The sequence below is a fragment of the Anopheles darlingi genome, chromosome 3 (assembly GCF_943734745.1).
Source record: "Anopheles darlingi chromosome 3, idAnoDarlMG_H_01, whole genome shotgun sequence".
Taxonomy (NCBI): domain Eukaryota; kingdom Metazoa; phylum Arthropoda; class Insecta; order Diptera; family Culicidae; genus Anopheles; species Anopheles darlingi.
This window is the reverse complement of record NC_064875.1, coordinates 68,153,278-68,166,891: the sequence shown is the minus strand read 5'-3', so window position 1 is coordinate 68,166,891 and position 13,614 is coordinate 68,153,278. Positions and strand designations below refer to the sequence as shown.

The window sequence follows — 13,614 nt, the reverse complement described above, 5'->3', positions numbered from 1 at the left end:
GCCTCGGATGCCGGGGGGCCAGGAATTGAGAGTTGCTTCCTTTTTCTTACTTTTGCCTTCGCAGAGCATTAAATATGGATGCCGGCAACGGCCAGCTGCGGCCATGATGCTGCCAGTGCCGTCAGTTCTGTTGCTTTGCCATACGGAATACGACGCTTCGCCGATTGCTTTATTAGACTCAAATCTTAAACTCAAAGTTGATTCGAATAGATACTATCAGCTCCACGTTTGCGATGCATAAAATGGAGTCAATTAGCACGATGACGCTCGAGTTCATTCGGGCGTACCACACTCCATCCAAGGAAGCACAAACCCATCGGAATGTCGCAAACGTTGAATAAACTGTGTCATCTTCAGACGGCATACCGACTGCCATCATTCATTCAATTACAATTAGCACTGGAAACGGAAAACACATCTTCTTCTCGCCGGCTAACGTCTCCGGTTGCTTCCGGGGTTGGTGCGCTGGGCCCCCCTACGCAGCACGCCAAACTAGGACACCCCGAGGAGCGTCCCCCATTGACCGGAACTGTAAACAACAGGATTGGTCTCCGGGCGCCGGGAGAGGGAAGGTCGTTGATAATACCTTGGTGACCGATCCCGGTCGCGTCGTGGACCAGACCTTAAATATGAATATTGCGCATGTATTGTGCTCGCTCCTTCGCTCGCTCAGACTCGGTCAGCGCTGACAATGTCCGGTTTCCGGTTGCTTCGCGAACCCTGAGCAAGCATCGACCGGATCTGGTAGCAATTCCTCGAACGCTCTTTAATGTCAATAAATGTGTCAATTAACATCCATTCATAATTGGTCGAGTGTGTCGACTAGTGCTACTAACCTGTTTGTTTGGTGGATGCCTGAATCATGGTGCATGCGTTACATGCCCTGGGATTGGCCACCGAGCAGTACACTAAGACACACAACTTTACATCTCATCCGAAGCGTTGTTATTAAAAGATGTTAAATCGACGGAAAAACAACCGATAATGACGTTACATTCACTGCATCGTTCTGAAACCTTGATTTAAAGAGTCCAGCAGGATAACATTGAACTGCTTCTCGTTCTTCCTCTTCGAATGAACTCGACGCCAACTCGGGCCATTTGTACAAATCCTGCATTGTGCAACGGAGCCACTTGAATGGATGCACTTTTCGGTGGCGGTACGCCCGGGGGCCCGTCTTCAGTTCAGCCTCCATTCATTGCGGAGTTTCTCTCGAGTACTGACCATACCATTGGCCGGCCAGTCGCCATCTAGCAGTAAGGAATGAGGAAGTCTTTCGGCCAGCCTTTGAATACCAGCCCGGAACAACGGGAAACTCCCGCGAACTCTATTGAATCGCAGTTCCGCCTCATCGCCGCATGGTCAGCGCGTAGTTGCACTTTCGGCAGCCTTGGTGGCCACCCACGTTGGGTCATCTCCAATGCTCTTTATGCATCAACTCGGTGGCGTTTTGTGCCGTCAGAAAAAAAAAACGTTTCTAAAGTCTTTTCTAGACCGATCCGATGCACTCCATTGGACCACTGGGCCCTGGTGTAACCGACGACGAGCACGCAGAACGAATGAAAAGTGTGGTGCTGCCGTTGAAGCGGGCTGGTGGAAGAAAAATTGGGGAAAACTTTCGCGTCGAACCGTTGAAGCAAAGGCAAATTATGGTCAGAAGACTAATAGTCTGGAATCGCGGCTGCAGCTGCTGCCCGTCTGCACCAGTCAATGCTGCTTAGCGGACGAAATGAAGAGCCCCATACCTTGGGCTTGGTGGTGGTGGTGGTCGTTGTTGTTGTGGAAGCAAAAAGTTCTCTCCTCCGGAACTTCATAATTTTGAAGCGTTTCAACGTTCCGAGGAGTTTTTACTTCAGTTCTTTGCTTCCGCATGAATTTATGCTCGACCACTCACCGCACCCCGACCCGGGGCTACTCCTCATATCCTATCACCTGCATTGGCCGGGAGTGCACCGTCTAGACTCGGTGCACTGGTGTTGGCGTTGGTGCATTTACGGAACGCAAAAAGCCGCGATCAATGCGAATGGATAAAGTTTGTTTTGGTGGAAATCGATCTTACAGGACGCACAAGCGCCACTGACGAATTGCTCGAGTTTTGCTGCCTAATTGTTGTGCCCGGCAATGGCAAAACACCACCACCTATCCGGATATGAGACCAGCGAGTTGATGATGCTCCGTTTATTGTTATTCCGGATAATCTCACTACCATGCTCACATGCACTACCCGAGCACTCCTTGTGAGTGCTCGAGCATTACAATAAATAAGTGCACGATTCCTTGACCCCAAGCCGGTTGTGCAACATTGTTGCAGACGACTCAAAGTGGCGCATGTTCTCTTTAGCGAGCATAATCAATCCCTCGCTTCGCAGTTCTGCAACCGCATTCCATATCACGTTTTATGCTTCGTATGAGCCGTTTCTCTCTTCGCCAATTTGCTGCAGGAGAGCGAAAAGTGCTGCAAATACACCCTCCGACACGATTGGTGGAGCATAATTTCCGATTTGCAACGCTTCTGTTTTCGCTGCAGCCACACTGCTGCAGCCGGGCTTCTACGTGCGATTCTTACCAGCTCGATTTGTGCAAATGCAACACTGCTGCAAGGCTATTGCCCTCGCGAATGCTGAATGTTTAATTCACTTTACACCCCGAGATGTGGTTGTTATCGTTGGGTTTTTTTTTTGCGTTGGCATTGCTGTTGTTGTTGCGCCGAAACAACATTTAATCCATGCTGTTTTATGTTGCACATTAACATAAGAACTGCCTCCCCAAAAACTCCTCAACCTCGCATCCAAGTCGGAGAGTCGCGGTTCCAATTTTAATTGAGCCACTTGAGCGCGACCGGGGGCCACAACCTAAGTGGGCATTCGAATGGCAAATCGAACGACGGAATGCCAAGGCGGAGGGGTGCTCGATTCGCATAAAAATACGTTTCATATTATATTCAATTCTGGCATTCGGCGGTGGCCCTGGCCATCATTACACATTGTATCGATGCCACACAATCCTAACTTTTCGTTCGGTCATTCGCCGCCGATCTGTGAAGGCTACATGCAGTCTGCAAGCGGGAATCAAAGAGGCGTTACCTTCCTGCAGGCAGCGTTGCATTCATTTCGTTGACTCTTAAACCGGAGGGACGTGGGTAAAAAGTGGAAACACGCGGGGAACCGTGAAGAGGTATTTTATGACGGTTTTGTGGTGCTGTTTCATGTGGTCTTAAACATTCAAACATATGGCCTCATTTGCACTCGATTTCGACGGAATCGATCCGATATAAAGTAAAACAAACTGTGGCCCTGTGACACCGCGCCCCAAACGGACGGCTGCCAGCAGGATGAAAGGCCGCTAGTTGTAGGCCGCCGACTGGGGACTGCCGGGTGTGAACACCACCACCGCAGCATCGAAGGCCAGTGCCGGAAAGTGGAGTGCGGACCAAAACATGAGATCGGCCCTATCATTATGTCTCGATGCGCGAGTGAGCGAGGAGGTCCCGGTAACCACCGGGACCATTCACACCGCATTAGATGCACACCGTCGCCACCGCCGCATCGTAACGGGCCTTCGCCTTTCGCATGAGGACAGCAAATTATACCGGGCAGAGTATCGATTTATGCACCCATAAGTGCTAGTTAGGAACAGTGCGTCGAGATGTGGTTGCTGCGTTCAAGATGCTGCTAGATGCGCACCTTCCTTCCTACTGGCCGCAACGGGCTACCGGTGCGGGCAGGGGAGGGTCCCAGAGACGTATGATAAATCATGCGCCGGAATCGAAGAACAATGTCCGGGAGGAACAACCGGGAACAACAAACGTGGGGCATAAGAATTTATTTAAAACAAGTTTCGGCTTCCGAAACCATTTCATTTGGTTCAGCGGCATCAGGAGGGGCAGGGTGGTGCGGTGCGGTGCGAGGAAGATGATAATAATAATGTTTTCGAATGCCAAAACTCGTCCACCGCCAATCGACAGCACCGAGACCGGCCAGGAATAAAGCAAATCGAAAAACCACAAAAAAACGGATCTCGAGTCGATTCGAAGGAAATCTTCCCTGGGTCGGAGAACCGGAATGCGGGGAGGCCGCGGCCACGGGAGTGCGGGCTCCTTGGGGTCAGGAATCCGTTGCCGAATTTTATTGCGTTTATTATGATACTTACGTGGGATTATTTTTTATTTACTGTAGCATTAACGATCGTTGAGAATCCATCCCCACTCCAAGGGGGGAGGGGGTGGGGGCCTGGGATGCCAATTTTAATGAGAGCTAGACATATAATTCGAGAATCCCTCTTTGGCGGTTGCCGGGCTGCAGGTTCGATGGCAGGTCGATGATGCTCTTAATGAAATTCCGCCATAATAACATTCGAAAAACGGGATAAAACTTGCCTCGGAATCTAAATTATGCGAAGCGATAAGACGTAATTTGAGGGCCATCGCTTTGGGCTCCGCCGGCCGGAATGCCATACACTTTCTCTCTTTCTCGGCGAATTAACGGTTTTTTTTCGGTTGTTTCGTTTCGTTTGCAGGCTAAGCTGCTGGAAAACTCTCAGGCATGGCTCGGTGCATCGACATCATCAATCGCTGGTAAGTAATCGATTCCCAGGGAATGCATTTATGATTATCTGATCGACAAAGCAATTCAATTGAGATGCACTCAGTTTTATAAATCTGCATGCCTCAAAGGCAAAGCACAATCAGAATTATTTAACTCCAAAGCATCATAAGCAACATTTGAACGAAAATGGAACCATCCCACTAGCTCCTGCAACAATGGCCAACAGCTTCGATACAGCTTCGATACATCGTTGCATATGCGTACAGAAGAAAGGGTTCTTTTCAATTTACGAGCTCGCGATGGAGCTGTACCCCCCCTAGGCCAACGCAGAGGCGACTCGTACAGTACTGGCTGCGGATTTAATTAAAAAATCTATATTTTTTTGTCGCGTCGCGTTGTAGCTCGCGATCTCGTGTCTCTGACTTTGTCCCGCGGATACGACCAGCGCGAACCATTTACACCCGCGAGACCAAATCACCGGGCGACGGGGAAGACTGATGCGACACATACATGGCCGTCGTTGTTGTGTGTTTGCTTCCTTGTCGAGGCCCGGGCTTCTTGTGAATATGAGTTCGTTGGTGGTTTTTTTGCTTACTCAGCGTAAATGCTTTGCTGAGCCACACTGTAGTCTGCTTACGCTACGCTAGGGTCGTGATGAGAAGGATCCCTTGTGGAATTGGTTTTACAAAACATGTTTCTTCGAAATGCTGATATTGGTCTAAATATTGCATTTTAAGTTGGTTTCATTTAAATGATTTAGATTCATCGGACGCAACTGTCCTAAACATCATAATTTATTAAGTGGAATGCTTGGAAATTGATGTTCTCATCTTAAGACTTTAAATTAACTTAAACCGTACAAAAATAACCTTTATAACCTAAATAAATTTTGTTCATTTTCCTATCCCGGCTGAAGAATGGCGGAGTTATTCAACATTTAAATAGGTCATGTTTAGATGGCGCATCCTGTATTAATAGTTATGAGTCTCAAGCATACACTCTGTAGTTCTATAGTTCTTTTCTATAAAATTCGGGACGAAAGAAGGACACTCTCAAAGCCAAAGCATATTTCGCAAGCGCTTTCTCCCAACATTGTCGCCGGCATAGCACACTTTCCCGCAATGTCGTCGTTGCAGCATAAAATGTCGCTTGCAGTCTCTGTTGCCGTCACGTTCCGTAACGCAGACACTGCATGCTGCTGCTGCTGCTGCTGCTGCCATCTGTGAAAGCGTTTCATGTTGCCGTTCCGCAATACAAAAAAAAAAACAAAATAACAAAACAGAAAAAAATAAACCATGGAAGAATAGCATGCGTACACCCCATGTTGGTTCCAATTTTCCACTGACATCCTTTTCCCGACTAACATGGACATGACGGTGAAGCTGGGCGCGATCTCCGCCACTAATCTCATCGCATCGAGCGGCCTGCACCATTATGTGCATCCTTCCGGTACGCTGCATCTTAATTGCTACTTCCTTACGCACCTGCACCAGCTCTAGCAGCAGCAGCAGCAGCAGCAACAGGACCCATTTGGGGCCAGGCCTAGCCTCGATACTGGCAAGTTTCGGTCTGAGATGGTTCGGTCTGAGGCTTGTAACTGAGGGGCTTTTAGTTTGCGAAGCACAAAAACAAAGCGAATGCAACCGGATCCGCTGCATGCTAGTAACGCATAACGTTGCACCATCATGCCGCCGCCGCCGCCACCGGATACGTGCTAAGGCTCAGGGCCTAACATCACACGCAGTAGACGATGGACACATTTCACTTACAGCCAAACCGAACGCCAGGGCATCTACCGTTGGAGGTTTTTTTTCCACTCCCTTTTCGGTACGATTGAAGTGACGTAAAGGGACATGGACAGCAGGATGCTTGGATTCTTTCTTTTTCCTCCATCTTTTTGTTGGATTGACTTTGCGTGCCTATAAATCCTTTTTGTGCGAATATACGGTGACCATGACCGGTTGGCCACGGTTGCGTCTCTGTGCCGGCAACGCTGAAAGCCTCTTTCGATTTTAACGCAATGCCGAGCAGCGGATCGGAAAAACACGAACCCTTAGTGTACGCATATTTGCATTTTTTACCTTTTTTTGTGTCTTCCGCTGTTACTAAGGGCTGAACCAGGAAATGACTGGTAAGGATGATCGAAACCAAGGAATAAAATGTCACCCTCTTTTTTGCCTCCTCGCAACCGTTCGTTAGCCTTGATCCTTGTTCCAACACACACTCTCTCTCTCTCTCGTGGGAATGTCGTTGGCCATTACCACCGTGCAGATGCCTGAATGGTTTCCATTTTCCATCTCAAAGCCCTGCCCAACGCAAAACATATTCCTTTTCCAGGAAATGAACAAATCCGTGATGCTCGTGGAGTCGCATCTGAAGGTTTTTTTTTCTCAATTTTCGCCCAACCGAAAGGAACAATGTAACAATGCGGTCTGGTGTCCTGCGTGTATCCGGGAAGGCTGCAAGGTGCTACTGTGCGATGCACAATGCACTTACGACCCAGGCTCGATCACTCGCTGCGCAGCGCTGCGTGCACACTTTTCCAATTAGTGCTCAGTGTGCCGTTAGGAGTGTTTCCCACTTAACGATTTTTTTTTCCTGGGATAAATTTATTGTTTTTCGCTAACCTTATGGGGCACCTGACTGGCTAGAATCCGATATTCCGGACATTCCGCTGGCAATTAATCTGGGCAAATGAACGAATGTCTTTCGCAGCATTAAAAGTAAGGCGATGGAATGGAAACATTTGCTAAATAATAAAACTTTTTCCTCACTTTCCCCCCCCCCCCCCCTCCTACTTTGGTGTCCTGTTCGGGGTCGCCGAATTGGGCATTTCAACGCCAACGCCAAGTAGGGCGCCCCCGCAAGCTGGTGAGCGCATAACAAAATCATAATAAATATCAAAAAAGCAAACAGCAACAACAACAACACCAAAAAAATGCGCGCCAAAATGGCCAAAACTCAAAACTCATTAACAACCTAGCTAGCGCGCACACAGACACACACATCCCATCGGCACACTCGCGGTGTCTGGATGATTTTCGATTTTTCCGTGACTCATTTACGGTGGATGCTGCTGCTGCTGCTGCTGCTGCCAGCGATGGTTCTTTCCGTTCCAGATTCGCTAATTTTGTCCATTACTTTGGCATCCCACCCCCGGCGGTGGTGGCGGAGGTGGTGATGGTGGCGGGATGGTGAACAATTAGAATGGCCCGAGGTACGGCCACCAGAGCCCCAGCCTGGCCACAGGTCTGGTCTGCACATTGCAGCTACAGGATCGTTCGCTCCCGAGGAATCATCATTCGGCGTTCATCAGTGACGATGACGACGAAGGGGCGGGAGGGGGAGAGTGAAGCAGAAATAAAATGAAGGACCCCGCCCCTCCGCATACCACCACGGGCTTGTTTTTTCCCCTTCTGGGGCGGAGTGGTGGTGGCAGGGGAGAGGGGTGGTTGGTGAAATATTATAGGAAAGTGGCGGGACTTGCAATAAATATTTGATTAATTAGATTTTTTTTCCACGATTTCCCTTCCACGATTCCTTCGCGGGACACCAAAATCATGCCAGCTGGTCCGCCACTTCGTGTACAATTATGCATTGGAAGGGGGGAGGGGTGGTTGGGGGGGGGGGGGGTTGGAGGGGTGATTTTTAATTTTTCTTCTTTATTCTTGAGGAATTATTTAATTTTTTCTTCTTTCTCTTCATCTTCTCTTGTGCTTCTGCTTCTTCTTTTATGTTTTCCATCGCCCTTCTTCTGCCATACCCTCGGCCAGCGCCATTGTTTCGCCAAAAGTTAGGAATCCCCCCGGGGAGGGGGCTCAGCGGCGGCCAAAGGAGGACGCCAAAAGCCCGGTTTTCGAGTTTTCCGAATCCGAGCATAGAAAATGGTTAGACCGAAGGTGGGAGAGGCCGCGGGTAGTCCTGGAAAAAAACAATTAAATAATATTCTTTTGCGAACCAACAGTCCGGTCCACGGTTTACGGGCGGAGACCGAAATGATGGTTCGCGGGTGGTCGTGGAAATGGAATTTTCCCGGACCGATCCGTCCACTTTCCTTCCTTTTCTTCATCAACAATCAAGCGGAACGAACGCCAGGATAAAAGGCAGGCAGGAAAACATTTTCTCCATCAAATGTCCAGTTAATGAGGAGTATTATGATGGCCGATGGTTCGTTGGTGGTGCCCCGTCACGGTTCTCGCCACACCACTTGCCAGGTTTAATTTATTGATTGCTTTCGAGTGTGCGCGTGTATGTGTGTCTTTCAATTCTCGTCAGTAGTCACCAATGCGATGCCAGTTCTCAGCTCGATTGGATCACTCGTTTCGGATGATTACCCATTTATTTATCTCGCCACAACCTTCACACAACAGAGTCCATCGCACACACATACACATAACATGTATGCACACACTTTTCACCAAATAAAAATTGGTTTGCTCTGCAAAAACAAATGAGCTCGAGTGGCCAATGCTGCTGCTCCAAAAAGGGGATTGAGTTCATTAAAATAAAAATAATTATCCAGCGGCCAACCTCCAGCACATGGCAACATGGTTGGAGCACCACGGATTGGCTCTCCAGTGTACAAATGCCCTGGCCTGGTGTCAAGTGGCCTGCCTGCCTGCTGGGAAGGATTTCTTCTTTTCTACCTTTTCACCTCCACTACCACCATGAAGCACCAATCAGTTGGAATGGAGTGCCAGAGTCAGAGTGTGAACCCGTAGATATCAATATGCGGCTCGATATGAGCTCCATTGGAGTTGCAATTTAATGCACCATCACTAGTGCTGGAGTGATGCTACCACTACTTCCGTTAGTGCACCACGACCAAACGCCCTTCCTTCCGGTCTGGCAGCCATTGCAACGCCACAACGCATCCATGTCATCGGTCCCGGGTGGTTGGTAGCTGTGTGCGAGGCGCGATAAATGAAATAAACATCCAATTTGGCATGCAAATGAGCTGGAAAATGATATAAATTAAATTGTTGAAGTGATCCACTCGCCAGCCCGCCTGCCGCCTACTTCCGGCTCACGGATGCCGATGATGGTTGAAGTCTTTAGCACGCTGGCTGCTGTGGTTTCGCATCCGCAGCTAATCCTGCTGTCCTGTCCCGGCTCGGATCCTTCCGGACACAACACGAACTGGAGGGATGAGTAATGATCCGCGCACCTATTAATCGCGGTGGTTTGTCAGCCATTTTCGGCGAGCTGCCAGCATTGGGAGAGGGGGGCTGTTAATCATCTTTGCTCTCTGTCAAACTGTGCGCACGCCCCACGTCCGGTAGTACAGGTTTTTCTTTGAATTTTCGCGTAAATATAATAATCATCCATCCATCCAGCCAGCAGCATCAGCAGCAGCAACGTTCAGCGTTGTAAAAATAGCTTCTCTCGCTGTCCGCCACATACAGTGAAGCGGAGTAAATGTTTAACACAAGGAAAAAGGGGGCAGAGGGTTGTTGATGTGGGTGGTAGAGGTGGTGGCCGACAATAGCATCCGACAAAAGAAAAGTTTCCTTCCACATTTCTCATCCGCTGCGCCTCGTCGTAGTCGTCGTCGTAGTCTTACGGCTCCAGACCGTTTTTTAAATATATTTCAAGACCAAGTCCATCCAACCGCCTGGTCTCACTCTCTCTATCTCCCTCTCTTTCACTCTCTCTCTCTCTCTCTCTCTCTCTCTATTTAGAATATGATTTCTTATAAACAAAGCGTACCGGGTATGCGGAGCGTCCCGGTGTCTCCAGACACGCGGACGGACTCCTTTCGTTGCTCTTCTCGCCCGGGCGGACACAAATCTTTCAAGCCCGCGCGCACATGATAACTGCAGCCGCCAGCTTCTCCCTCATCCCCTCCCTTTCCTTTGAACCCCTTCTTTTGCCGCCACTGGCGACTGTCATCACCGACACCATTGAAGGGAGGCGGATTTTTTTGGCGGGATGTTGGAGTGTTTCAAGCAAATTACACAATCGCTGCTACGCCACATGCGCGCTATCATGATAATGCAGTATCGTTTGAGTGTTTGGAATGCTCAAAGTCTCTTCTAAATAGCTCGATGGAATTTTTATGCTTTTCAGAATGTATTTTAGATCAATTTCGATCTCAATAGTCATTATTAGAGATCACCGGCATTATTTGAGAGTCGCGCGCCAAAAGGAAATAATTTTTCGTGACTTTTACACTGTCATTACCAACTCTTTACCAACTCTTCTCGTGCATCTTGCATTGTTAGGTACTGCCGGATGAATGTTTTCTGGTTGAGCGCCCCGATGTTATCCAGTTTCTTCCCCCGTGTTTTTCTTTTACTTTGTTTTCCCCTTTTCTGTCTCCATCGATTTACCTTCCGCGTTACCTTTCCACACCTTCCCCTAACACTTGCAGCTTGCCATCTCGCACGAATAGCACGTGGTTGTCAGCTACTTTTGGGAGCCTGAGCCCCTCCACCGTTCCCACCATCGTTTCACTCTCTTTTTCTATTTTATAATTTTCCTTTGTGATGGTGTGGTGCTGATGCTTTGCGACTTCACTCTTTGATGTAACACGCGGCAGAGTAATTATTTACATTCATTCCACTGGTAGGCCCCCCCACCATGGGGGGAGGGAGGTTGAGGACGAGGGGATTGGGGCCTGCCGCCTGCTCGCGTCGTCGCAGCATCAGCGCACTTTCATCTCCGCGGGCGCGCACCAGATCGCGCTGTCTTCTTTTCGCCACCAGCATGCCTCCGCTAGTGCTTGCATCATGCCACAACTCCCTCTCTCCCTCTCTTCCTTTCACCTCCCCCCCCCCTCCCCCTTGAGGCCTTTCTTTTCATTCACCCAACACAACCCCATCAACATCCGTTAGCTCGAAACTTACGTATGTTGTGTCGAGCCGAGACCCCTCTCCTCCTCGTCGCCGTCGTCCTGCTCTTCGCCATCGACTTTATGCTATTTCTTGTATTGTTCGAGGTGTAACAAGACATGCCGCCTGCCGCCACTTGCCACCTTCCATCACCACCATCTTGCCACACACGCACACACACATTTTGCATCACAACCACGATGTGTGCAGTCGCACATGTGTGAAGAAAGAGAGAGAGAGAGGAAAGGAGAGATGGAGTCGACTCCACAGACTCCTCCAGGGACCACCAGCAACCAGCTTCGCGCGCACTCGTTGGTTTGGTGAACTTTTTCTCACTTCTCATCTATTCTTCCATTAGCGGTCCACCACCCTTCCTCCCTCTTCACAACCAAGACATTTTGCATTTGCTGCTGCTGCTGCTACAAAGAGAGATGGTCGGAATGATATGCGGAATATAAATACGGAGCAGAGTCGAGTATCGCGCAATATGGATTGAATGCAATCTCACCAGCAGCACCAGGAACGGGGAAGGGAGGAAGGCAGTGGTAGAGGTGGCAAGTGATAAAAAATGGGAGCAACGGTGCATGAAAAATGGCACATTTTTCCAACCCCGGTCGATCAGCATCAGCGCAACCGGCAGTAGTCGGCGTCTTAACGCTACTCCATAACGCGCGCCTCCCATCGTTCCTCGACGTCTCAATCTCTCGGGCTGACGGGCGCTGGTCGGACAGTGTACTGTTTTGCAAGCTGATCGTTTCGAACTATTTATTACACATACGCTTGCGCTGCATATTGATATTATTTTCAATGGGGACGTACTCTTATCGGACAATTTAAATTTTAATCTCCGGATGAGGGCTTTTGCATTTCGTTAGTGCTTGGCTGGAGAAAGCATATTATAAAAAGCTACTTTTTAATATTTTTCACCTCTGTCATATTTCTATGGATTCAAAATATTTTGTTTAGTTAAGACTGCCTTGACTCTAGGCACATAAGAAGAACTTCTGGCATTAGTTTAGAATAACAGAACTCGTGTAAAGAAGCTTAAAGTTTTCTGTCTCAAAGTTGCAGCACTTCTCTTCGAGTTGCTCTTCAAAATGGATTGGCTAACGATGCATCATTGTGCTGCTTCTAGCCACCTCCCACCTAATTTCCCCTCAGTTTTCATTTCAAACTCATCCACTCCGCTACTGCCACGCTGTTTGTGAAGGTGAAACCCCTTCGTGTGGCCTCGTGAACCCGTCTGAAACAAACCGGAAACGAGAAAGATGGAGTGTCAGTGTCGGCAGGTCAATCGCGGCCACCTGACCTCGTGCTCAACTCGCGGTGTCAACTGACGACCCGCAGCGAGTACAGCGAGTGTTGCAATCCACCTCATTTCTCTCATTTTTAATTAATCAATTATTAATATTAAGGCCTCGTGTCCGTTGGACCCCTTTTCCGGCCGGTGTCAGCGAGCAAACGGGGTGACCATCACTCACTCTCTGTCCGGTCCTGCATCTGGTTGTTCAGTTACTACATCTCCTTCGCCTGAACACTACGGAGCAGTTTGCAGCCGCCAGTTGGTCACTTACGCCTTGGAGTGTCCTTCCTTTGGAGACCTTCCATTCAACTGGTGCTTGGTGTCGTCTATATTTTCATAATTTTCTTTCTTTTTTGTGCTAGATTTTTGTTTTTAATTTTCTCGTATTTTCTACTTTTCCTTTTTTCCGCCTCCACCAAGTAACCTTTCTTTGAAGGAGCTCTATTTACAACTTTTTCTCGCTCGCCGCGCTCGTGTGTGTGTGTCGCTGTGTCGAGTGCTCGTGTCCTCCTTCTTCTTGTACGCCGTAGAAGTAAAGATCAACCTTCCTGCTTTCCCTTTTCAGCGTACCACCTCCCGTTCTCTACTTCTTTCAATTCGTTCTTTGGGGTACCTTCTGAGAAGCGACGCGGATTCCGTCGTGTGTTTTTTTTGCTTATTCTTTTGTTTTACTTTACGCGCACTCAGCCAGCCGGGGGTTTCCGTTGCATAAAAAATGTTTATGTACTTAATATTTCATATATCTCCCCCCGCTTCCTGCACCAGGACGGTCCTGATTCTGCCTATCTTTTCTGTGGCGACCTTCCGCAAAACGTTTTTTCCTCCTCTCTTTCTCTTTTTATCTTTTTCTCTCTTTTCGCACGATTCTTGCTCACCCTCTATCTATTTTTATCCTTGTAATGTACCGTACCGTCAGTGCCTGCTCCATTTTTAC

General features: G+C 48.7%; 1 protein-coding gene across 4 annotated transcripts in view; it reads left to right on the top strand.

The window, feature by feature from the left end:
- The window catches only part of LOC125954775 (protein bric-a-brac 1-like), a 121,749-nt gene that overhangs the window by 86,938 nt on the left and 21,197 nt on the right, over positions 1-13,614 (top strand). For all 4 annotated transcript variants that reach the window (XM_049685356.1, XM_049685357.1, XM_049685358.1 and 1 more), the window contains exon 3: positions 4,516-4,573. In XM_049685356.1, coding sequence (XP_049541313.1) covers positions 4,516-4,573 — 58 coding nt within the window. The remainder of the gene's footprint in view (positions 1-4,515; positions 4,574-13,614) is intronic.